General features: G+C 43.3%; 2 protein-coding genes across 2 annotated transcripts in view; one reads left to right on the top strand and one right to left on the bottom strand.

Moving 5' to 3' along the window:
• Window positions 1–1,452: 1,452 nt before the first annotated feature.
• LOC142081305 (meprin A subunit alpha-like) lies at window positions 1,453–17,390 on the top strand. The gene is made up of 14 exons (XM_075148009.1): window positions 1,453–1,521; window positions 1,607–1,631; window positions 1,729–1,782; window positions 2,425–2,465; window positions 2,576–2,654; window positions 2,971–3,088; window positions 4,621–4,796; window positions 8,718–8,939; window positions 9,900–10,049; window positions 12,932–13,147; window positions 14,076–14,534; window positions 15,691–15,864; window positions 16,449–16,656; window positions 17,243–17,390. The coding sequence occupies exons 1-14, from the start codon at window positions 1,453–1,455 to the stop codon at window positions 17,388–17,390; spliced, it is 2,139 nt and encodes a 712-aa protein (XP_075004110.1).
• A 2,778-nt stretch (window positions 17,391–20,168) lies between these two features.
• ADGRF5 (adhesion G protein-coupled receptor F5) overlaps window positions 20,169–26,563 on the bottom strand; it is a 48,570-nt gene continuing 42,175 nt past the window's right edge. Inside the window, exons 21-22 of the mRNA XM_075144928.1 lie at window positions 22,689–22,773; window positions 20,169–21,556 (exon numbers count right to left, since the gene is read on the bottom strand). Coding sequence (XP_075001029.1) covers window positions 21,477–21,556; window positions 22,689–22,773 — 165 coding nt within the window. The 3' untranslated portion in view covers window positions 20,169–21,476. The remainder of the gene's footprint in view (window positions 21,557–22,688; window positions 22,774–26,563) is intronic.

The following is a 26,563-nucleotide window of genomic DNA, read 5'->3' on the forward strand; positions in this document are numbered from 1 at the left end:
CTGCACATCTGCAAATCATGGCCTTTGTGCTGTGTTTTGAGTCTCTTTGCTTGTCTGTGAAAACAGCCTTTACATGATGTATCTTGAGGTATGCTTCTCTTTTACGAGTAGTGTGTCCTGTTCTGCTTATCGGTGTCCTTCAAAGTAATAGTTCATAAAAGCAAGTGTTGAAGAAGACCCATGTATGCTAGGTGAAAGATCAGTCCTCTGGGGCCCTTCTTCTCGAAAAAAGAAAAGATGTCTGTACTTATTCCTCTGCAATGTGATCTCATACAAATAGCTTCCTACTTTGATCTGTCTGGAGAAAAATATGTTGCTTAGGTTGGAGGACTGACTCCTTTCTAGGACAGGGTAGTCACTGTACACAGGCACATTTCCTACTCAAAACCTACTTGTATTTGAGGCTTCTTCACACTGAAGTCCAGCGTCTCCCGCCAACACTGCTGGGAAGCAACATGTGAAGCACCTCCAGAACATTTTTTCTTCTCTTCCTACTCAAACCCTTTGTGTTGTGCTGTGGGTGGTGGTGTCTGTGGCACAAGCCTTTTCCTACCTGATTGCTGATCATAGAGGTGGACATCCTCACCTTCATCACTTGTAATTTCAGATGTGAAATGAGGCAGCAGGATTCAATTGCCCAAGTTTAAGGTACTGTGACACTCCAGGGCACATGGAACATTTGCAAGGGGATAACAGATATGATGCAGGGACCTAGGAGGTCTAGAGCTTTATGGAATCTTGGCTCAGTTAGCCCGTGTGCCCTCCCTGACCCATGTCTTCTGAGAAAGAAGACAGCAAAGCGCAGGACAAGAGTTTGTCACCTCTGAAACCCACCAGAAAAGAAAGGAGCATCAAACTGGAAGGCCAAGGATCTACTGATGTAGGTGACCACCTCTGGAGGCAAAGGGTGGCATGTTGTGCGCTGGGGCATCAGTCCTGGGATGGGAAAACACTGTCAGAGCATTCATAATCATATCTCTTTTATTGCTAATCTTTACAATGTGATGTTAATTATTAATTGAAAACAGCCCCGGGCCAAATTCTAAAGTTACTGGAGTGCTATAAACCCAGAATAATTCTGCTTAAGCATGTGGCTGTCCTCCTGTGCAGTGGAGATCGTACTGCTGACAGATAACAAGCACGGTGGAAGGAGTCAGCAACTTTGGGCCAGACTGAGATCTTCTTACACGAAGTCTGGGTGGGCCTTTCACCAGCTGCGCTGAAGACATGAAGTTATCACATTCCTCGCTGCCCGTTCCTCCAAAGTGGACTTAGGTAATTGATAACAACGATGCCATCACGTGCCATTCAGGAGGAAAATCTTGCTGTTACAATAATGTTACAAAGGTGGAAAGCTCGAAGCGGGTTGGCTGATGGTCTGTGGAAAGCTCAGCAGCACGCCCTATATATTGCAAGAGATGAGAGGGACCAGCTTCTTTTTCCATTGCAAAAATGGGCTCCAGCATCTTCCCGCTCTGCCTAGCGCTTCTGTTATGTTATGTGTGTGGTACTCCAGTCTCTGTAAGTAGAAACCTGATTTCTACAGGCTCCTCTCAGTCCAGAGACATCTCATACCTTATACTGGTTGTATTTTATTCTCTTTCAGGTCAGGCACCTCTCAAGGGAAGCTGGTAAGTGCTCTGTGAACTCTTCTGAGTTTTGAAGCATTTTCTTTTGCTTGCTGTGTGCCACCACATCTGAACACATAATGTTTTGTCTGTCCTGCAGCAGCAGATGCTCATGTTGGTGAGATAATTAAAGACATTCCAGACATAAACTTAGGTGAGTTCATGTCTAAATTCCCATAAGGCCTGAAAAATTGTGAGCAAAATGCTGAATTTTCACGTGGGTGACTGATGGTCAGGTAGTTCATGGTAACAAGAGAAATATAATTAAGTGAGCTCTGAATTACCTTCCTCTGGCTATGACACATGAATCTATCCTAGGACTGTAACCCTACGTAAACAAGGGGTGCAGATGGTTTTCACTTCTGAAGTTTGGACAGACCGGTGGTGTTAAGGCAGTAACACGCTGGATCAATTGGAAAGGCATTTCCCCACCAGCACTTTCCCTGCATATCTATATGATTTTTATAAAGTTTTACAAAGTAGAAAATACCATAGGTGTTTATTGAGCTTCTCTATAAGTAAGGTAAGGCAAGGAAATCAAATGGAAAAGACACAAGACACTGTACTGTCTTACTCTATTTTTTTTTATTTCCTATAATGCAAATTTCCATTGCACTGTACAATATTCTTACTGTTACTTTTAGGCCTGTCCCTATATTTCAGTGTAAAGAGGCTGGCCCTTCTTTATTTTCTGTAAATGCTCAAAGACATTAACCTTGTATAATGGTTTATGAGGTGAAATACATTTGATATTTGATATTTCATTTACATTATCTTTCATTAAATTACTTTTTAGCTGCTGGACTGGACCTCTTTCAGGGTGATATCTTGCTCCCTGTAAGTAATTAAAAACTTTATATCTATCGCTTGTCTTAATTGTACTTTTGGTATGAATCAGCCCATCTCCCCAGAGTAGATGCATCACCAGCTGTTAATTCCCTTTTCAGCAAAATCAGCGAAATGCCCTAAGAAATGAGACCTACAGATGGAAGTTCCCTGTTCCCTATATTCTGGGTGATAGCCTAGGTAATGGAGATACTTTATACAGATTTTAGCTCCAATCCTTATTTGCACTGGAGTCACTGTGATAAAAAAACTGCCTTTTTCAGAACCGGTTCTCTCACATTAAAATTCACTAATGATTAGATGGCTCCCTTATATCAAACCCATTTTTTTAATTCTACAGCTATCATAACAAAACACAATTTAATCAAATCCAATCATTTTTCTTTTCAATCATTTTTCTTTTGGTCCCATGCATATATCTGTGTGCATACCTTACCTCTCCAGGGTGAATGATCTGCAGTGTGTTAAAGGTGCTTTCCTGATGCATCTTTTCCAGATCTGAATGCCAAAGGAGTCATTCTCCAGGCGTTTGAAATGTTCCGCCTTAAGTCTTGCATTGATTTCAAGCCATATGAAGGAGAGAAAACCTACATATTCTTTGGAAAAGAAAGTGGGTAAGGGCTATATCAATTTCTGTTTCGTTTTGCTGTGTAGAATCAGCTGGGAATTCACTCCATTTGACTTCAGCACTCTAGAAGTTTAGTCTAAGTTTGTTGTCAGCAGAGAAAAAGAGGCCACTGAGAAAGCAATCCATCTTATCTTCTTAAAGCTTGGAGGCAGCTGCCTCCCTCTGCTGACCGCAGAGGATGTTCAGGTGGTGAACTTGGAATGGGCATCTAACATTTGGATGGTTACTCTTCGATAAGGTGAATCCCAGCATTGCTGCATTTTCTTCAACTGCTCCCACTTTCCTACCTAGGTTTTTTTTCCATTTCAGCGATGGGTGAAACCACCCCCATATACATCCTCTTAACTTACCAAGGATGTGAATAGCCAGAATATAAGTTTTGAAATCTTTGGAAGACAGGTCAAAAAAAAAAAAAAAGCTATGGAAAGCCAGTTTATTGTAATATTGCTATGTTTTGGGGTGGCTCTTCTTTAATGTAAGGTCCTCTTGAAATCTGAAAAGGTTTTATACTCAGAGATTCAAGTTTTCCAGGACCTGGAAAGATTTATTTTATTTCCTACATTTAAACATGCTTTGAAAGAACATCTAGAAAAGCACAAAAATCTTCTCCTTGTATCAGCTGCAAATATTTCTTTTTCTCCCAGAACTTCACAAAGGCCTATAGACACTGATATTTCTGCCCTCAGCTCTTGGTTAATGTATTCTATGACAGTTCTGTTACAAGACTGTGCAAGCACCATGATTTTTGACAAGTTGATGCTGAAGAGCCTGGTACTGCAAACTCTTAGTAGTGGTTATTCAAGAGACCATAGGCTCAAGCTCTTTGTTTTCAGTACCTCCATTAGTGTGTTCAGAGCTCCTTCAACAAACTTGACCCGACACTGCTTCGTGATGTGCAAATGAAGTCCAAGCAGGTGCTCTTTAGCAGTTGCCTCTCACATCACCCTCGAGCTACCCCAAAAAGTTCCCAGTGAATTTGCTGAGGACCTCCCTCCTCAATCACGGTTAGCCTCTGCTGAGACATGCCCTCACACAAAGGGATGTAATTTCCCACCTAGTGCCAATGCATTGCACAGTTGACGTTAAAAAGGACCAAATGCTGCTATCCTAAATCCTCCTAGATCCTTTCTCTAGCCCAAGTGATTGCAGAAAAGCTCAGTCTGTCTTGACAAGTTTACTGTTTCTATGTATGCAATATGTTTCTTGGCACGTTTCTTGGCAAAATGGCAGCTGATATAGGACTAAACTTCTGTGGATCTCAAAAATCAGAGGTGAGCTTGTCTAACATAGAGGGTATGTAAAATGCTGGCCTCATGCAAGTGATAGCAAGTGTGTTTTGAGAGTAGAGGATGTGTACAGTATCAAGGCACTTGCTTAGCACCTAAATAATGGTTTATATTTCTCCTTTTATACTTAAACCTCTTTTGATATTACTTTAAATCCGGTGAGCAGAATGAGAACTTAAATGCAGAGAAGAAAACTCTACTTAACAGACAGTAAGATCTCTCTCTTTCTCAGGTGTTGGTCCATGGTGGGGGACCTGCAGACTGGACAGAACCTCTCTATTGGGGCAGGGTGTGACTACAGGGCAATTGTGGAACATGAGATCCTGCACGCTTTGGGATTTTATCATGAGCAGTCAAGGACAGACCGGGATGACTATGTGACCATCTGGTGGGATGAAATTATTCCAGGTGAGTTTTGACCTTCAACTCAGATTTTGTAAAGTGCAGACTCATCAGTATCTTATTTTCCCTCCTAGATTTTAAGACCTTCTTAAAGATACGATTTTAGAAACACTGGGCCACACCTGAGACCACTGTAAATCAATCTGTAGATGTAGCAGGATTTTGATACAACTCCTCTGGTCAAAGACCAGAGACTGTCTAAGGCCAGAAGAGAGAGGGCCTGCTTGGAAGTCAGACGACTTTATTCCCCGTTGGCTCCAGGACTGGTCTGCTCTCTGATTTTGAGCAAATCACTTCCCCTCTCTATGAGTCTATTTTCTCTTGCTGTGTAATGCAAATTGTAAAATTACTGGGATGGTAAGCTTTGAGGTGGCTCTCCTTTAATCAAAGGTCCTCTCAAAATCTGAAAGGTTTTTGTACTCAGAGATTCAGGCTTTCCTGAAACTGGAAAGATTTACTTTATATATGAAGAAGCCTCAAAGTTGTTAGATCAGATGAGACACATAAAATAGGGCTCTATCCTGCTCTTTCCTGCCCAGAGTGACTTGGTGGGTTCTTGCCTTCAGGCTTAGTATCATTAAGCCACCAGATTCAGTGGCTTTATGAGTTTCAGCAAACTCTTCACAGTCCCCCTGGACCCCAGGCAGTTTCTCCTGCTGTCTCCTGAGAGGTCTTGTTCCATACTACTTAATGATCATATATTTGAAAAAGAGTGAATGGGAGTCTATAACAAGTTCTGAAAGGCGTGCTAGCAAAGACTAAACTCTTGTTGTCAGTGGTGGTGCTTTGCAATGCCAGTGATGGTGTCAATGCAGCAAAGTTGCCGTGCAATTGCTCATGCTCTGTGTGGACAAACCGATCACTTCAGTCTCCAGGTTTACGCACTCCCCATCTTTGCAAATAAGTGAAAAATGCATGCAAAATAGGCATCAGAAAGGAACCAAATTCAGGGACCACTGTGGTCTCTTTTGGATAGATAAGAACTGCTGGTATAAGCAATTTCTGCTGAGCTCTAAGTGCAGTATCTGATATTTTGAATTGCTCCAAGTTGAATGGCCATGTGCTTGCTTCTACCCTGTACGAGTAGTCTCTTTTGGGGTGGCTGAGCAGTAGATGACTCTTTATCAATGATCTGGATGAGGGGATCGAGTGCTCCCTCAGTAAGTCTGCAGACGACACCAAGTTGGGCGGGAGTGTTGATCTGCTGGAGGGCAGGAAGGCTCTGCAGAGGGACCTGGACAGGCTGGATCGATGGGCCGAGGCCAACTGTATGAGGTTCAACAAGGCCAAGTGCCGGGTCCTGCACTTTGGCCACAACAACCCCATGCAACGCTACAGGCTTGGGGAAGAGTGGCTGGAAAGCTGCCCAGAGGAAAAGGACCTGGGGGTGCTGGTTGACAGCCGGCTGAACATGAGCCGGCAGTGTGCCCAGGTGGCCAAGAAGGCCAACGGCATCCTGGCCTGTATCAGAAATAGTGTGGCCAGCAGGACTAGGGAGGTGATCGTGCCCCTGTACTCGGCACTGGTGAGGCCGCACCTCGAATGCTGTGTTCAGTTTTGGGCCCCTCACTACAAGAAGGACATGGAGGTGCTGGAGCATGTCCAGAGGAGGGCAACGAAGATGGTGAAGGGCCTGGAGCACAAGTCTGATGAGGAGCGGCTGAGGGAACTGGGGTTGTTTAGTCTGGAGAAGAGGAGGCTGAGGGGAGACCTCATCGCGCTCTACAACTACCTGAAAGGAGGTTGTAGCGAGGTGGGTGTTGGTCTCTTCTCCCAAGTAACAAGCGATAGGACGAGAGGAAATGGCCTCAAGTTGCACCAAGGGAGGTTTAGATTGGACATTAGGAGAAATTTCTTTACTGAAAGAGTGATCAGGCCTTGGAACAGGCTGCCCAGGGAAGTGGTTGAGTCACCATCCCTGGAGGTATTTAAAAGACGTGTAGATGAGGCCCTTAGGGACATGGTGTAGTGGGCATGGTGTGTTGAGTTGACGGTTGGACACGATGATCTTAGAGGTCTTTTCCAACCTGTATGATTCTATGATTCTATGATTCTATGGGATGTGGATACTGATTTTGCAGACCATCATTTTTATTGTAATGAACAGCACTAAAAACAATTCACCTAACTTGGTCTCATCTTGAATGATAGTGATGAAGATGATGATGATGATAATAGCATCTAGACTTTTGGGCCCCTTTTTGCTATGCACTGTAACTAATCACCTCCAAAGCAAGAAGACTTACAATGTATTTATAATGCACTATTGTGAGCTCCATGACGTACAGAGGTATTGAAAAGCTTGACAAAACAGTGCCAATTCTCCATGTATTCTTTTTTTTTTCTTTCCAAAAAATATATCATTCAATCCTCTCAACTTATCTGTTGTGTATTTAGTAGCCTCAAATCTGGAACACCGAAAAAATTATACAGATGATGGACTTCAGTGTGACGCTATTTTGAATGGAGTCCTGGGGCTGGTCTGATATCATTACAGTCAATTCCCATATCATGTGGGTTTCTATCCATACTGTAAAATCTCATTTTCCAGTTAAGCAAATTCATTAAGTAGAAAACTTCTACTGAAGCCATTTGAAAGATGTCTTCTCCTCAAAGGGAAATAAAGCTGATATGATTGTGCTCTCTGTGTGTGCGTGCGCACACACATCTGTTCCCACATCAGCGATCTGCAACCCCAAATTTAATAGCATGGTAGCAGTTTTTGCCATAATACATTTTCATAAACTGCAATGCAGACAGCTGGCTGATGAGAGAAGAGATCCCCTATTCATGTTGCTGTTGACAGAAAGCCTATTAGACTTCAGGGAAAACACACAAGACAGCCTAATGAAATAGCCTCCTTGTTGTATGGTTTATTTCTTTTAAAAACACATAGAAGTAACCCTTTGCCTGGTAATGGTCTTAAAAACCAGCATCATTACACATGCCTGTGCCCTGCCAAGATTTTGTCCCCAGCTATAAAAAGTGATAGCACTTAATTAGCAAGATTCTCGCCCTTTTGATAAAAGGTGCAATTCAAGTATCTGTAAGAAAACAATCCCAAGCTCTTATACAATCTCAAGCCTTGGACTGAAGACCTTTGCACCCAGAATGGACTTGCAGGAGGGAAGGGCAGCCTTTACACAGAGAAGCTGTAATTATCGACTGAGCGCAAACATGTGCTGTTTCTTCTTGAAGAGTGAATGCCAAATATTCTGAAAATGTTTGTAGTTGGAAATGCTGGCAATCTCTCTTTAATTCCATACCAAAGCATGTGAAATGGCTCTTTCCCTCTGCCCTAGCAGACGTCTTTGTAATGAAAAATTTTCTCTAAGAAACCATGAGAAACGTGTTTCCAAAAGATATTTCAATAGAAATATCATAGCAATATTGTCAATTTAGGGTAAAAACATCATTTTTTTCACAGATTCCTAATGTATTCTTTGCTTCAAAGAAGAACAGAACCTGGAGGAACTCTAGGACTCTCATACCTGTCCCCTTAATGAGTGGAAGGCTCCGGGACCTCTCCTTGTTCATATATGATCTAATAGCCTGGGAAATGTTTGCATTAATATTCACAGGCTCTGGAGTGGCGTACATTAATCCTTAAGCTTAATCCTTCAGGATGCTTACTATTAGGCCATCTAATCTGACCTCCTATATATCCCATTCTTTACAGCTCGTTGATATTTGATTTTGAACTTACTGAAGTCACATGTGAGGGTGCAGAACTACAATCTAAAGACACTGCTTTGTTGTCCAAATTACTTCATAAACAAATCTTGCTAAATTTGAATATTTTATTGTAAAGTAATTGCTTTCGAGTATATCAATTCTGCCTCAGAAAACTGTCTACAAAGGACCATGTTAAAGCCATTTCCTTTCCAGTTTCTCTAAAAATGAAGCACTTTTCTGTTCTTTTACCAGACAAAGAGCACAATTTTCTGAAGTACGATGACAGCTTCATCACTGATCTGAACACACCGTATGACTACGAATCATTGATGCACTATCAACCATTTTCATTTAACAAAAATGAAAGCATCCCCACAATCACAGCAAAGATACCAGAATTTGATAACATAATTGGACAACGTCTAGACCTCAGTGCCATTGACCTGGAAAGACTGAATCGCATGTATAACTGCAGTAAGTCATAATTCAACCATGGCAAACTGTTTCTTTGTTTATACTTGAGCCTGGCTGGTTTACCTCCCTTATGTCTCCAAAACCACAAAAACTCTTCTCAGGTGCTCTTGAGGTGGTATGGGAGAGGACCTGTGGTGTAGAGACCCAATCTCTTTGGCTCTGCTAACTTTGTAAAAGTTCAGTTAGTCAATGAAAGTCAATTCATTCACATCTTTTCTTTCATGTTGCTACTAGGGGTTCAGACATGTAGTGGTGTTCTGCTGGTGTGGGGGCAGCTTCATTGTGCCTCTTTTGGCAGGTGAATGCAACTGTACTTTGTCCTCTTTTACTGACATTCGGTCTTAATTAGATTATTTTGCACCTGAGATTGGCTAAGTCTAGAGTCCGACACTCTGTCTAGTTGGTTGCTAAGCTGGTTGAAGATGTTATCACCATGTGTGATTATGTGAGAAGTGAGAAGTTCTTGTCCCCGTGGATCTGCCAACAGAAGCATCCACTTGCAGGCAAACTCAGCTGAAGCGGCCTAAGGTAACTGGGTGGACTTTGTTTGAAGTGGAAGAACAATGCTCATGCTCATCAAGCACACAAGTGAGCCATGAAGAACAATAACTTCCAGCAGAGGAATGGTTAAATGCAACACCACCACTGTTCACAAAGAAGTCACTTTTCTCTCCAAGGCTTACAAGCAGGCATAAAGACATCCATCACCAGTCACTGTGCTTCAGCTGTGGCGTGGGAGTTTGTTAACCTTCTGCCAAGTGGTCAAATGTTGGTATCTTTATGGAGGGAATCCCTCCAGGAATCAAACTTTTCCTCTTTTGAGTCTTTGGGCTCACATCTGCTGTGGGTTGTCTTCTCTACATGATGACTATACTAATGTAAACAAACCCCCCCAAAATTAGAGCAGAAATTTTAATGAGATACTGCTTTGGAGGTAACCATGTGTGCATTTTTTTTCAGCTTCAACTCACACTTTTTTGGACCAGTGTTCTTTTGAGTTTGTAAATATCTGCGGCATGATTCAGGGCACCAGAGATGATCTAGACTGGGTCCATCAACAGAGCAATGCTACAGGGCAGGAAGACCACACACTTTCTGGGCGCTGCAGAGGTAAAACGAAGTAACAGAACGCTTTCTATGGAAAAGGGATTAGCTGGAGTAATGGTCCTTGTGCATGTCTATGCTCGTCTGCGTACTTTACAGTGTCTTTAACAACTTCTCTGAACCTGTTGTAGTCGACCCTTGAGAAAACCCAGCACTGGCTACTCTGAAAACACAGAATTAAATGATCATATTTAGAACACCACCCAGCAAACATCCAAGTTGTAACGTTTCTAGTTAAGCAAAAAGCCCTTTTTCTTTTCACGTGTCTTGGCCCTGTGAGTGTGAGTTTATAGTTGCACTCGTGCTCTCATTAAGCTTTTTCAACATGGTGGAATGTTCTCCATACCAGCAAGATAAAAGGGGACAAAGAGCAATCTTAACTAGAGGCCTTTTAAATATAACCTGGAAAAGGATTTACTGCAACTTCCAAAGTCTGAGTAAGAGTTATGTTGCCCCATGATAAGAATGAAACAGCACTCATAATCACTCATAAATGCTGTGTTTGCAAAGTGAATGGTAAGCTAAGCTTGAGGAGTGCTGGTTCTGGAGGTAGAAGAAAGTTGCAAAGTATTTTATGATAGGAGTTTAGGGATAATTTTATTTTTCACATGGTAATTTTGCCATTTTTCAAAGGAAGAAAATTTCAAACAGAGTGGAGTCAGCCTCAGTCACAGTCGCAGGGTGCTAGCTTACAAGTGAGAATAAAGATTAAATCCCAACAAGCAGTTCTGAAAAGCAAGGGCCTGATTTGTCATTATTTAGACAGGGAAAACTACTACAGACTTCAAAAAAAAAAAGTGACTTTTTGTGGTAAATTTTGCCTAAGTACAGAGTGAAAGAATCCTGCCCTAAAGCACATTCAGTTGTGCTTTGTTACTCTTTGATAAAGGAAAAATTTGACTTGCAGCACTCAGGAGTAGACTGTTCCCCTTATGTGACACACCCACTGGAAAGAAGAACAGGTCCTCAACCTCTTATAATGCTACTCCTTATTGATCAGGTCCAAGAATGCAATATAGCTCAAGAAAACCATCTGACAGCTTCTAGAAGTATATGCTCCTAACCCTCATCTGACTTTTAAAATTCTTTCTCTCCTTTTTTTTTTCCCATATAGTATCATTGTAACTGAAAAATAATTCAGCTGAGTTGTTTGAGATTATTGGGCAAAATCCAATCTGTCTAAAGTAAGCGCATAACTTGCACTTATGCTTTAACATCTAGTGACTAGGTACAAAATAAGTATCGACGTTATCTTTCAGATAACGTTAATGGAGAGTTAATGGAGAGGGGTAGGTGCCCCTGAGGATCTCCAGACTGTCTGAATGAATTGCATGAGTAGGGAGTGCCTCTCCTTTTGGATGCCTTCAATGACCCTTGGTTCATTCAAATTTAGACATTTTTGGAGAACTGGTTCTGCAGTCATCTCGGGTGGGAGCAAATTTTAGGTTTCTAACACAGATGGATCGTATTTTGCCCAAACAGTTTTGACTTCTTGGGTTTTTGACTTATTACTGGCTAAATTGAAGGAGGGAAAGTACAGCCTAAAACTTAGAGAGGAGCTGGCAGCCTGGCTCTGGATTTGATCCCTGCCTCCCCATGCTGAAGTCTGCTAAGGCCATATTCTAATTGCCATAGATGTTTAATGTTGCCTTTATTTGACTTTCTTATCAAAAAGGAGGTAGAGTCTAGATGGTTTGGGGGTTTGATACCATAATAAGTTCAACAACAAAGTTAGGCACCTGGATAAGGCTCACAACCCTGTTTCTCACTTGGAGCAACAGCGATCATACTTATATTTAACATAATTTAGCATAAATTTGACTCATGGTGAAGTGTCATACATGTGCATAAAACAATTAGGTAACTTTGGCAAGGTTTCTATGGGTATGAGTTCAAAGCATTGCTACCGTGTGGGAGCTAATGGAGAATATTCCCCTGACATGATTAGAGCAAACACGATAAACGAAACAGCTTGAACAGCTCCACTAACCATGCAGGAGGCTGTACTGTGTTTATGCAGCTACAGGTTTAACTGATGATGCCCTAGGTGTTAGCTTGGACAAGAGTCCAAGAAACCAGCCCCCACAGAGAAGCTTTCACACAATAGCTAAAAGAATTTCACTATTTAATTTAATCATTGACTGTAATGGATAACGAAAGAGCAATGCCATACAGATACGACGTGACAAGTCCGTGTGATACCAATATAAGATACGTGTGCAAATGGTGAATCCCTTGTAAATATAAGGATAAAAGTAGACATTTCAAATCTAAAGGAAAGAACACTTCAGAAAATGTTAATGGGAAATTAAACTAGAGGGGCAGGAATTCTGAAATAATTTCCCCGAATTGAGAAGCTGAGTTTCGAAAAGTCTCTGGGCAAGCTGTAAAAAAGAGCTTCTTCATGTTCAAGGTCAGGAGAGCACTAGTTTTGCATCCAACTCTTTTTTATTGTCTTCACCACTGATAAGAAATTATCTTACTCTTTACAAGGTAATACAGCATGTGATCTCTAAGATCGCACCTTTAGATTATCTTCAGTATAAATCCAGTAAAAAATATGTTTACTAGCCACTTACAGTCAGCACTGAATCCTCTGTCTCATCTCTCTGACATCCCTGAGGCATCCAACTTCCAACTAGACCAACTAATGCAAAATTGACATAAGCTGCCAACAATGAGTTCCATATACATGCTAAACTACTAGTCCTGTTCTTATCCTGATCTGTCCTGGATGGTTATCACATACCATTTCCTCTACTATTCATGTTAAGTGCTACACTTACGCCTACTAAAAGAGTGGAGTTGAAATGATAGGTTTACACCATTTTCCTGCATCTAGCAGGAAATCTGGAGAGAGATGATGACACTCCACACCTTCTTCGCAGATGCTGGCTATTTCATGTACTTCAGCACCAGCTCTGGCAAGGCAGATGAGGTGGCAGTCCTAGAGTCTCGAATCCTTTACCCAAAGAGAACTCAGCAGTGCCTCCAGTTCTTCTATAAGATCACAGGAAGCCTTTCTGACAAGCTGATCATCTGGCTTAAAGAGGATGATGGCACTGGAAATATTCGCAAGATGCGGAAAATTCAAACCTTTCAAGGTAATGCTGGAAATATGAGGAATAGATAGAATATTGGGGGAGGAAAAGTTGTCATACTGAGTCCATGAATGCGGTGGATTGGCTCAGAAACCGAAAGATTTTCGTGAAGCTACCAGAATATCTTGTAATCTGGCTAAGGATTTTGGTATTACGTGAGGGCATTTAGCAGTGAAACTGTGGGTTGGAATAATGTAATTTAGGTGCTTCACAGCAGAAGTCACGATGTTCCTAATAATGTTTCGTTACACTCAGTGATTGAGAGGGACCCCAGACTCTGCTGGAGGTCAACTGACTAGATCTCCGCTGGCTGTTGTATGATCTGACAGTGAGCTGTCCAGATGTAAATACCTGTGCTCATCTGCAGTCAATAAGAATCCCAGCCTGATGGGATAGGATTCCAACCTGGTTTTATATGGTTGGAAATATAAAAACATATGTAATTTTGGAAACGTGAACTGAGTTCCCACTTTGGGTGATTTTGCTAAATAGACAAATTCAGCCACTATGGCACTATGCGTTTATGTTCTCAAAACCCAAGACCTGTAATAACCTGCCTATATCAAGCTGCAGCAGTGTGCAGGGGTGGATAAGTCGCTGGAAAAGTGGCAGCAACAGTTAATTCTAACATCTTGGGTCATTGACTCCCATCCACTTGTTATGTCTTGGCCTTTAGACTGTTGCCCTTTATACCAGAGACTGTCATTCACTAACGTGGAAAGAGTTCCTAATACAGTGTCCAAAGCATTTAGATGATAAGGCAATATGAGTATATTATAATCACAATATCAACTTAAGACCTCTAGCCCCCAGGACTCTGTGAGAGGTCCAGTTGTCTAAAAATGCAGCTGGAATGGATGGCTAGGAATAAGCTGCTTCATAATATCACTAATCATGCTGATGGCGATGTTTTGCTTTCCTTTTCCCAAAGCGGATAATGACTATAACTGGAAAATTGCCCACGTAACCCTCAACGCTCAGAAGAAGTTCCGTTACCTCTTTCAAGGACTAAAGGGCAACCCCAACTCTTCATCTGGTGGGATTGCTATCGATGATGTCACACTGACAGAAATCCCCTGTCCCACAGCTGTGTGGGTCATTCGGAATTTCAGCCAAATCCTCAAAAACACGTCAAGTGATGTTATTCAAAGCCCCCGGTTTTATAGCCCTGAAGGTTACGGTTTCGGCGTAAGTTTGTATCCCCACTCCAGAATGAGTGGCTACAGTCGCATTGCCTTTCACTTGTGCAGTGGAGAGAACGATGGTGTTCTGGAGTGGCCAGCTCTGAACCGGCAAGCTGTACTCACGGTGCTGGACCAGGACCCTGACGTCTTGAAAAGGATGTCCTCAAGCAAAAGCTTCACCACAAGACAAGACCATGTTAGCTCAGGTAAGTGGTGTCTGCCTGGAGGAACGATGAAAATGAAAGCCAAAGAAGCCAAGCCAGAGGACTGAGAGTAGGATTCAGAGTTGGGCAATTTTGGCTGCATTTCCCAATTTGGGACACTTTCCTGTGTAAGACTTTCCTGTGTATGACTCAGAATTCCTGTCTCTGAAAGATCATCTACTGTGAAAAGTGACACATAGAAGGTTGGTGTTATTATGAACAATCCTTGGGATATCTGAGTTTGACTCTAAATACAGAGTTGTCCTAAGAGCTGGCAATTCCCAATCTACCTGTGGTTTGCCCATTATGATAGGTGACATATCACCACAGGAAGGTGCAATGTCAGAAGGGTGCTGTATTCCATTACTAATCAAACAATAATTTAAAACTGCAATTTGGAGGCTTCATTAACTTGAACATACACCGTCTGAATGCACATTGTAGCTGTATTTAAGAAAAAAATACCTGAAAACACCTGTGAGATCGGTCTGCAGCATTTGAAACCTGTCTTGCTTGGCTGGGTGTAGACTGCAGATTATGAACTCTTTCAGACAGGGGGTACCTTTTAACTCCAGGTTTATACAGCGTGTAGCACCAGAGTTCCACATCCATCCGTAGGATTTCCCATGGATGTGGCAATTAAAAGAAATAAGAACAACAGGACAATATTGAGTTTGATACAGAATAAGATACTAGAGATTAATCTCCATCCCTCTTCACTTTTTCCAGCGGAAGTTTAGTACACACTTTTTCAGTAGGAGGTTTTAAACCTTAGGTATGAATATGTTTAACAGAACCATAGCAACGAACAAAATCTGCTAGACTCTAAACCGTAGGTACTTAAAAACTGATGAGGGAGTGTCCTTACACAGGAGGGAGCTCTTAGCTGGAGGTAACTTGCGTTTGGTTAGTTCTCAATGAAAGGGGAGTTGTGGAATTTCAGTGCCCTCACATAGACTGAGAGTCCTCATGCAGACCATATCTAAGCATCTGCTGGCACCCATAATTTGTCACTCTGTGATTAGTTTGGGCATTTCAGCTCTGAACTTGATTTTACAGCATAAATCCCATTTAACACTGTAATGCACAAAAAAATGATGTCATACTTCCAGCTGCAGAACTTTGTGGTTCTTCTTTGTCACTTATATTCTCTTTGCAGATGCTAATGGAACCTTAATATGGGAGAAACCATCAATTGTTGGAAAATTCGATGCCTCATGCAATTGCTACAGAAGTGTATCCTGGGGGTGGGATAACTTCATATCCCATAGCCAGATGAGACGGAGAAGCTTCCTGAAAAATGATGACCTGATTATTTTTGCAGAATTTAATGGTAAAGACGCTCTTCCTGCTTCTCCTTACAAAAACAAACGGGTGATCCTTTCTATCTCTTTTCATACATTCAAGTAACTATTGCCACCGTCTCTGAGTCATCTTCTCTTCTAATGGGGATCAACTTTTAAAAGCATTTCTGTGTCTTAGTTTCAGGTGGGTGACATTGACTGAAGTGATTGTGAGTTCAGAGGAATCTAAATGGCAATGATTTACTGGAGGTTAACTTCTTAGACACCTTTAAGCACCCTAAAGAGTAGCTATGTCCATTTCTAAGCATTGTACATACTAAAAGGCCTTCCTCGTGTTTATTTTCAAACAGAACAACCACACTTGGCATCATTTTTCAAAGTACAGAATACAACTGATTTACCTAACTAGTTACCATAATTTCAGTATTATTTTCTATCTATCTTGTGCTTTAAATATGCAGAACTCCCTGTGTTATGGCAAGAGCTCTGTAAAGGGCAAATGGATGAGAAGTACCCTGCAGTCCACCCTGTGAGCCCCTGGTATGAAGAATACTACATATGGCATCACTCACTATTATCTAATGTCTTCTTCCTCTCCTTCCTTTTTTAAAAGATCTAAGTCACCTCTATAACACTGAAGTCCCTGTTGAACCTCAACAACCTGCCTTCATGGAAGGCCTCATTCTCGAAAGGCAGAAGAGAGCTGCCCAGGATATGGAGCCCATTCAAGACCAGCTGCCTTATCTGCCAGACCCATGTAACCCAAACCCTTGCCAGAATGACGGAGCCTGTGTGAATGTGAAAGGGACAGCAAGCTGCAGGTACCATGGACCTCTTCCATGCTTGCCTTGAATCATAGAATCATAGAATCATTAAGGTTGGAAAAGACCTCTAAGATCATCGAGTCCAACCGTCAACCCAACACCACCATGCCCACTAAACCATGTCCCTAAGCGCCTCATCTACACGTCTTTTAAATACTTGCAGGGATGGTGACTCAACCACTTCCCTGGGCAGCCTGTTCCAAGGCTTGACCACTCTTTCAGTAAAGAAATTTCTCCTAATATCCAGTCTGAGTTTCTTCTGAACCAAATGATGCAGCTAATGAGTATTCAGAGCTACAGACCTCAGAGGTTTGAGCCACTAGGTCTTCAATGAACAGTAGGAACAAAACACTTCACTGCAGTGACAGGTTTCTAGTAGCAGCCATAAGGGGAGGCAAAGGAACCCCATTCTGTTGTGCTTTCAGGGGATGTAAATCGCCTCCAAACAAGGTGGGGATGTTATGACATGAGCCCCTCTAATGGGAACTGCCCATCCAGGATAGTGAGTGTGAGGACCTTGAGGTGGGCCTATAGGGCAGGACAAAACTCCTGATCCATGTGAATGCGTACTTTATTTTCCCAGGTGCCCATCAGGACAAGCCTTCTTCTTTACGGGTGACAGGTGTCAGTCAAGGCAGATCCATGGGGACATCGTGGGAATGACAGTTGGTGGAATTGCTGGAACCATCGTCTTAACTATCGTCCTCATTTCCATGATGGCTAGAAGATAAAGAGCTGCAGGGGGATAAATCTCAGCCTGGTATTTTTCCATGGTTCATACGACATCAGTTTTCAGTGAGAAATGATGAATACACCTTGTAGAAGACCAGTCAGCACACGGATGAAACGCTCTATCAACAGCTTGGCAGCAATCTCTTTCCTCTGTAGGACTTGGCAGTTAGAGAACATCAAGTAGAACTGCTGCCTAATGAAAGTTCATACACTGCCTTTCTTGTGTGTTCTTTAAACGTTTCGTTTCTTCATCCAAGAGCAAGCGGTAGCGCTGAGGGTCCGTGCATTTGCTCTCAACCACAACGGTCGCCGGGGGGAGGCTCCTTGTGCGCATGCGTGGCGGCAGCCATTGCCAGGCGACGCGGCTGGCGGCGCCGGCGCCGTGTGAGGGGGTGGCGGCACCGTGTGGGTGCCGCGGCCGTGGGCTCCGTGGGTCTGCGGACACGCAGGCTGGCCGGAGGGCTCAGCGGTACCGCTGGGACGTCGGGGTGGGTCGGAGGGGAAAGGCTCCTTCCTGCCCGATGAAAAACCTGACGTGCTGAGATGTGCACCCATCATTACCCTGCGAAGAGGCGGGAAAAAGGGAGGAGCGACCCAAGAAAAGGCCGTGGGAGGATTAGCACTACTTATCCCAAGGCAACAGCTGAAAAGAACTTGGAAAGAGTGTGAGTTAGAAGAAATGATCCTAGATTTGGTGTAGATTGTATCGTATGCTTTATCCCTGGTTTTCTAATGGTCCGTGTGTGAATCTGCCTGTCAGCCCCATGTCTCCTCAACAGCATTGAATCCTGTTAGGTCTTGAGGACCAAAAGCCTCACAGAAGTTCTTGTTGTGAGTTCACAAGTATTGACGGTTGCTGTTAGAGCTGCCACTGAGGGAGGGATGGGCAGAACGCGACCATCCCAGCCCCTGGAGAGCCCAGCCAGACCTTCCTCACCTCTGCGGCTCTGCCCTCCCCACAGCACATCCAGTTTCCTACCAGCTGCTGGCGATGGGGTGGGTGAGGGAGGTTACATCAGCAGAAAGAACCATGTGTACAGGGGGCAGGTTTAGGGAGGCCCTAATCTTGGGGGGCAGAGATATGTGAGGACTGGGTATGTGAGGAAGACCATGGAAACTCGGATGACTGGAAAGGGAAGAGGGTTGGAGGGTACAGGACACAAGCCTGTAAGAAATGAACCTCATTTCTTCTGCTCAGGGGATTATCAAATCCAACCGAGGTCACAGGTGCTACAAGGTAACACGTGGTTGGACATACCTTACACACTGGGCACTTTGTACATGGTGGGGGACGACTTTTTATTCTTGCCTAATCTGACTTTTCCAAAATGCAGCTGTTTCCTGAACGTGTTTCCTGGGACAGTCTGCTGGCCAGACTGCTGAGCTGTGAAAACATCAGAGATCAGAGCATAATTGGCTTTATGGTCCTAAGAACTGCACACCTGTAAACCCCAGTTCTGGGGCACATTGATTTTCACTGGCCACTGAAGTCTGGATAAAATGGTCCTCGGCTCTTTGCATTGTTCATATCGAAGGTTCCCAAAGTCTTTAAGGAATGAAGGGTGATGTCTGGGCTTGAGGACATGTAAGAGTTGTTTAGCAACTGTCTCAATCCAAAAACTCTAAGCAGGGAGTGTGAGAGAAGGCAGGTCTGTGCTTCAGAGACCTGTATGTCACAATCCCCTCCTTTACTATTTTACCTAAGCTGGATTACATCAGAAGAAGGTGCCAAGGCAATGACTGTTCTCCATCCAATGCTATAAAAGGTGAGTAAGGGAGAGATCCCACCCTCTCTAGAGATCCGGTGAACCTGGTAGGTTTTTGTTGCAATGCGCTTTAGCTTAATGCCTTGCAGTTAAGCAGGGGGAGGTACATGAGTGACAGCAATCATCAGGAAACAAGCCCTGTGGCAGCCCTCACTGCAGGAAGCCCTCACTTCATTGGGCTTTAATTAGGACAAAGGGAAGGGTTGGACCAGCTACCCAAAAATAGCCAGCTGTCCAAAATGCCAGACTCCCAAGGGGAGCAAGATGTTGGTGAGCCCACTGCCCACCTTGCCTGTGCCAAAGACCTAATCCAGTTCTTGCTGCTGAGTGGGTAGGAGGGGTATAGGGTGGCTGCTGCCATGTGTTTGCTGTTCTTCCTCCATTCAGCACTCCCTTCCACCTTTTCTTCTCTCTCCTTTTATCTTGATCCATGTATAAATACTAGTGAAGCCTTGGTCCCAAGTCTTTAAAACTGGCACAGTTAATTCTAGCTGCTTCTCTTTCATGAACTGTCATGGCTTTTGTAACACTGGCAAGGACCTTGCCTTTGAAGATCCACCGAAAGATGGCTCGTCAGTGCCAGATAGCTCGGCATCTCATCCTGGTTTCTCATTCGCATACAGTCAAGACCCAGGCTTAGCTAAACTAGGAAGTGTGGTGAAACCTCAGAGGTGAAATGTCTGCAGAGATAAGGTGTGGTGGGACTGTGCTGTCTACAGGGACTTGTACTTCACAGTTTATGTAAAGCTTATTCTAACTCAGTGGAAGTGGATGGTTCTGCAGTAGGTCAATATTGCACAAGCTACTTCCAGAGTGGGTTAGTCCAAATGGCTGTCCAAAGGCAAATTTTTATTGGAATAATGTGCAAAGGTCTGATTTTCAAGTTTCCACTGGCCATGCAGTTCAAAGAGATTCTGGATTATCAAATATATCTTAACCTCTAACTGTGTTCTAGATCTAGTATTGTATCTACATCTTCATGCAAAAAGAAATTGCTTTCAATATAAATAATACACTTGATTGATGCTTATTTAATGTCTTCAGTCATCACCACCTGCCCATACCAAACCTGTATGGTTTGTAACTGTAGGCAACAGTTTCCCACCCTGGTTCATCCCAAAGTCCTGGGAACAGATTCACCACTGGTAAACATAGGCCTGATTCCCCAACAACCAAATGGGCTGTACCACCTGACAGCAGTATTTGATATTGGCCTCAAATCTAAATCTTCATGATTTCGTCTATCATATTTTACATTAAGTTTTGTAACCTTTGTGTGTGCTATAAATATTTTGCAGGCTCTCTCATAGCCCTCTGCTTAAGGCAGGAGTCCTGTCTTTAAAGGTATACAGGCTTGGAAATAACTGATTCCACAAATGTAGTATTAGAGCAATAATTTATATAAAACCTTTCATCCTGCCTGGCACGTGGTGGTTTATATTTACTGCAGAATTGACTCTCTAAGCCCTCCAAATGTGATTCTTCTCTGAGAGAAGACCCAAACATACAGACTTTACACAAGAGACTCCTTGCATACTTAACATTAATATGCATTAAATAAATGCAGTCCCCTCTGTGGTAGAGGGCAGCAACCACCTCTGTCTTACCACATTACATATCAAGGGAAGGACAGTTATAATTAAGGATATAAAGCTTCCTTTTCTTCAAAAAAAGTGCCACATGGAGCTTTCAATCCATTCCATCTGAAAGAAGACCACGCAGGAATCATCACGGTCTTCATTTTACCTAAGTCAAAAGTGAAGATCTGAAATAGACCTTCTCAGTTGTGGATCTTTGGTTCCAGAAAGTCTTAAATAGAAAGTGGAGAGCACTATACCCTATGGCCTTTCCAGACTCTAATGTGAGGGCAGGAGAGAAGCTATGAGGTACTTGTGTATCTACACAGGCCTTTGGAATCATTCAGAGAGTTGATAGGGGAAATACTAAAACCACTGGACAACAGCTGTGTGTAGCACTGCAATTCATGGCTCAGTATTGCATAGTGCTAAGCACCCTCTTAAAGGCTGAGAATTCTTCACTCCCAATGTCTTTACCGGCACTTGAAGGCCTTCAAATCCTTCCAAATTTGAAACATCTTGTCATCTCGTCTGGGATTGGCAGCCCCTGTAAAATTCCACCTCTCAAAGCTTCCCTGCCTTACACGTTAACCAGAAATGATTATTCCAGAAGAATGCACCAAGGCACAGTTCAGTCAAAATGAAGCAGTCCGCTTCTTGATGATTCACAGGTGCTTTTTGTGTGTTTCTTGGAAAGGGCAGAGGTCCTTTCAGAGTTACGCGATTTAGCATTTGCAGTGCCTCAGTTAAGCAAAGAATATGACTTGGAAGTGTTTTCAGAGGAAGAGCTGGATGGCTCTGAAGAAGATACTCTGTATTTTCCTGCAAAACAAAACATAGTGGTTAGACATAAGGACAGATAGCCTGGGACATGTTGGCACTGCAAAGTAAGCAGTTAGACCTGTCCTGATGACCCAGGTGACTTTGACTTGGTCTGCAGCCCTGATACTAGATGGATTACAGCAACACCAGCAACCGCGGAAGTCAGCGTGTTTGGTGACACAGCCAGGATACGTCAGCTGGAACTGACGATCATGCCATAGGGTAGTACTTTACTCACACAAATGGAGGGATGTAGTGGTCTTCCTTGAGCATGGGGATGCATCTAGAACACATGCTCTTGAGATGAGTCCCAGCTCCCTCCCTCTTGTGACTACGAGGCTCTAAACTAAGAGCCAGGTGCACAGAGCCCAAGAGCAGAGCGTGGAAGAGAGTGCTAAAAATATGGGAATTTCAGGTGGCAGCAGCATGGGAGGCAGTTGTGGGCAAGTCTCATTCTTGTGGTGGGAGGCTTCTGTATCTGGCTAGCGTACTCATGTAAATGTACTGTAGCACAGTCAGAGACCAACTTCTTGTTCCATTATCTGACTAATAAACAGACTCTTAAAAAAGCAGTTGCTTGCCTACATTAAACTCCTTCATATTCCACTTCGACCAAATGTCACCATCTTCTCTTAGCAATGGTTGGATGCAAAGATTACACATTTAGGAATGAAATTACTCATATTTTCAGCAATGCTTCTTGCAAAATAAAGTCATAACCGAAATGGTGATGTCCATAAAATGACTGCCAGAGAAACTTTGAAGAGATACAACTCCAAGGTAGTGAAGAATACATGAACAATAAATGAACTGGGGAGCACGGTGTCATGATATCATTAAGCTCAAAACAAAGTTCAGTTAGTGGGTTTTAGAATTGGTGAAACATGCCACCATTGAATACTTGTTTTAGCGTTAGACAATTAAGCTGCTAGCATTATGCTACAATCATGGCAATTATGCTAGTGATTCCAATGACTTATTACAGTTCCTTTGTACTAGAAGGTGAAATACCATCTATGGATGGATGGATGGATTGACAAATAGATTGATAGATATCAGGACAGACAGACCCTGAGAGTGAGAACGCAGGCAAAACTTTGTGCTTCAGTAGGAGAAATCTATTGTCACATACCTGTTTTCCCACATAAGTTATTAAAGGTTCTTGAAAATGGATAGCTCATAGCAAGCATTGGCGTCACCAGGATCAGGGAAGTTGACTGTAAGAGAGAAAATTGCTTTTTGTTAAAACCTAGAACTTTCTTTGTAGCCACATTGAGGGGGGGGAAAAAAGGTTACAATAAAATGTTCAGTAGCACAAGCAGGCAATCCACGGAGGGACAAGTTAGATATTTGTGAGGCATCAAGTTCACCCATTTGCATGTTTATGATGGCGATGAAGGAGATCAACTTTAAAAGAAACTACAGGACACAAACAGCCTGTCTCCAACTGTTGGCCAGGGAAGATGGCTTAGGCTCCAGAGTCTGTTATATCAGGCAGTACGGAGTTTTGGTCCCTTATCTGAGGGAGTATATCTGCTAAGGTAGCCAGAAAAGCTAAGATTTATATGCTAGTGGATGGTCGTTGAAGGCCAATAGCCTGAGACAATCAGAGGCAAATTTATCTTGACACACTAGAGGGCATTGGAACACAACTCTCTACAGTTCGGATGGGAAGGAAGAAACTTTTTGTTGCTGAAATGAAGTTTCTTTTTTGGTTCTGGAGTGGTTCGAGAATTTAATGGGGTTCCTCCAAAAGATGTGTTAAAAAAAAGGATGTTCTGTTCAATCCCTCTCCATTCATTAGGTTGTACCATGGTGGGGGAAATTAGGCAGTTTTGTGCATTGTCACCTATATCATAAGGTGGTAGAGGAAGAAGACAAATGAATCACACCTAAAAAGTTTGATCAAAAACATTGATCTTTCTTTATTTATTCCTTATCAGCAGAACTGCCAAGGAAATATGCCAGTTCCCACTGCCTGGGGCAGCTTCCACAGTGTCATCTAGAGTTGGAAATGTCTGGCCCAGGAGATTTTGTCTGAAAAGCAATTCAGAATTGGGGTCCAAGACATAACAACTTGTTCTCTCTACTTTACCCTGCTGGATGTGTCAGTACAGGAGGGAATGAAGAAACGGACATGCTTAATGATTGTTGTATCAGTTATTCTTGCCTTCCTTCCAGTTTCCTGGGAAAAAGGAGTTTTTCCCACAGTCAGAATAGCCCCACATTGAGCACATGTCATCTTCAAGCCAGAAAGAAGGAATGGCACTTTTAAAAATGCGTCAGCAAATGTTCCCAGACCTGGATTCCCAGGAGTAATCCTCCTGCAGAAAATGCTGGAATACTTGGAGTACCAGTTAAAAAAATCCAGGTGGATGATTCATGGATCCTAGATGAAGAAACGTGAGGCAGAAACTGCGTCTTTCCTGTATCATCCTGACACAAGATCTGAATGTGGCAGATGGTTGCAGCACTTAAAACTTACAGCGCTGCTCTGCCTGGCTAATCAGAGGCTGCCTCCTCCCAGACCTTCAGCACATTGCTGGAGGGGACATGCAGAGAGGTCAGTACTGGGTCCAGTACTGTTTTAACATCTTCATTAATGATATAGATGATGGGAAAAGTGCACCCTCACCAAGTCTGCAGATGGTAAAAAACTGGACGGAGTGGCTGATAGATGAGTCTGCTGTCATTCAGAGGAACCTCAACAGGTTGGAGAAATGGGATGACAGGAATCTTATGAAGTTCAGCAAAGGGAAAGGCAAAGTCCTCCTCTCCCTGGGGAGGAACAACCCCATGCACTAGGGCATGCTGGGGGCCGTCTGACTGGAAAGGAGTGAAGACAGAGCCAGACTTTTCTCACTAGTGCCCAGTGACAGGACAAGAGGTGGTGGGAATAAAGACAGAGCCAGACTTTTCTCATTTGTGCCCAGTGAAAGGACAAGAGGTCTTGAGAACAAATAGAAATACAGGAAATCCCACTTCAGAAGAAACTTTTTCATTGTGAGGGTGGTCAAACACAGGAAAAGGCTGCACAGAGAGATTGTGGAGTCTCCATCCTTGGAGCTACTCAAAACCCAACTGGACACAGCCCTGGGCTCTAGCTGACCATGCTCTGAGTAGGAGGGTGGTACTAGATGATCTCTGGAGGTACTTTCCAACGTCAGCAATTCTGTGATTCCTGTGAAAGCTGGAGCGATTTGAGCCAATGCTGCTCCTCTGAGCTGACAGTTCAGCCTTAATGGACTCCTCAATTCCTTTGAGGCTATGTACCCATCTGTTTTTTAAGTATGCTTCCCACTTCTTTAGCAATACCTCTACAGGCTCTTCTGAATAAACCCTGTTCAGATACCAATATAAAATTAAGCTCTATTGTCATATAAGAGTGACACTAGCATTTATCACCATTTTCTTTTTCTACCCCAAGTGCCAGTGGTTAGATTGTGTTGCCTTCAATCCCTTACCCACCCTGGGGTGGCTTCTTTGGTAAGGGGTTATGAACGCAGAGGTGTAAGTTGAAACAAGCATTTCTGTGTTAGAATACACAGTTATCCACCCTCGTGTAGCCATCCCAGAGAGAGGTACTTTATGCCTGTGGCTGAAACTTTTCTATATTCTGTGCCTGGGAATGTGGCCCCTCTTGTGCAGAAGTAGAGATGGACACACCTTTGGCATCAGCGGGAAGAAGATAACAAACAACTCTGTAGCCACAACATGTCTTCAACCAGCAGAGTTCTTTGTGAGGTGAATATTAGTCCACAGCCTCAGCTCTTGGCCCTCTCCTGGGGCTGTAAGACACGTCCTGGGGCACTGAGGCTATGACCCCGCTGTGTGGTCGGCCTCCTATATTCTGCTTTAGAGGTTTGTCAAGCCTCATTGCAAAAGCGGTTAACTCTGTGCTTTTCCTCCCTGGTTCACGCTGAGAGGCCGTTCCCCAGCCTCTCTGATGGGTAGTGGTTGCTTAATGCCAGAAGCAGATTTGCACTTGGTTGGATCTAAGGATCCTCTAGCCCACTCGCTTCTTATCCAAAGAGGGCTACAGCAGGGGCCCTAGGGAAGTGTTTTACAAAAGTGAAGTAAGCTTGTGGCAGCTGATGTTCAGAATGTTCTTTCCACCTCCGGCTGTCAGAGGTACAGGGACTTCTGGAGGCAGAGGCAAGACCTTGGTGTTTAAGAGCCCTTAATGGCCTCTTAAGCTTACACAAAATGAAGTAAACGGTAAGAAAACCTAGGAGAATGCCCAACATCCACAACAACCAGGAGCAAGGAGGTCTAAATCTCCTTTGCTTGCTTTGAATCTGCTACTCATTAGGGTCAGGTCTGGTCCTTAATTATCAAACTGGATGGCACACTTGCTCCGTGGCCTCATAGCAGCATACATCACTTTTAAAATTCCCCATCAGTTGTCTAGGCTGGAGAGTCCTATGTCATTCAGCACAGCAGTCATCCCACCTCTTTGGTACTTGTTCTGCTCTGCATCTTTCCAATTGGGCTATATCTTTTTTGAACTTAATTAAGCACAGTTGTCCCCATGCCAGCATTTTCCTGCAGCTTAAATAGCTCTGCCTCCCTTTAGGCATTTTGGATGAAAGGCCTATGGTGCCATGAGATCTGTGGAGGTGAAGGACGCATGGAGAGAGGAACAAGGAGCTGCTGAAGATTAGAAGGTGTGAAGGGAGCAGATATGTGGCTGGCACAAGACAGTCTAGCTCCATGGCTGCCCAGTAGCTTAGAGCAGCTGAGCCCTGTTTTACCCTTTTCAAGCAACCGCTGAGCATTTTTTTTCAGAGTCTTATTCTCTGGAGCACAAATTGAAATGGAAGAAATTCCATAATCCAAGAAATTCCAATCATAGGAAAAAGCTGGTTTTTATCCTGAGGGTGGCAAAACACTACAGCTTTTTGTCTAATGAGTTAGTGGATTCTCCAGCCTTAGAAATACTGGAAACCTGACAGGACAATGTCCTAAGCAACCTGCTCTAGTTTACCTTGCTTTGAGCAATGGGTT

The sequence above is a fragment of the Calonectris borealis genome, chromosome 3 (assembly GCF_964195595.1).
Source record: "Calonectris borealis chromosome 3, bCalBor7.hap1.2, whole genome shotgun sequence".
NCBI lineage: Eukaryota > Metazoa > Chordata > Aves > Procellariiformes > Procellariidae > Calonectris > Calonectris borealis.

Excerpts from the sequence above, each read along its gene's own strand:
- LOC142081305 (XM_075148009.1), top strand. The coding sequence starts at position 1,453 with ATGGGCTCCAGCATCTTCCCGCTCTGCCTAGCGCTTCTGTTATGTTAT. Across the intron at positions 8,940-9,899 it reads GAATCGCATGTATAACTGCA|CTTCAACTCACACTTTTTTG; the intron begins GTAAGTCATAAT and ends ATTTTTTTTCAG. Across the intron at positions 14,535-15,690 it reads ACAAGACCATGTTAGCTCAG|ATGCTAATGGAACCTTAATA; the intron begins GTAAGTGGTGTC and ends TTCTCTTTGCAG.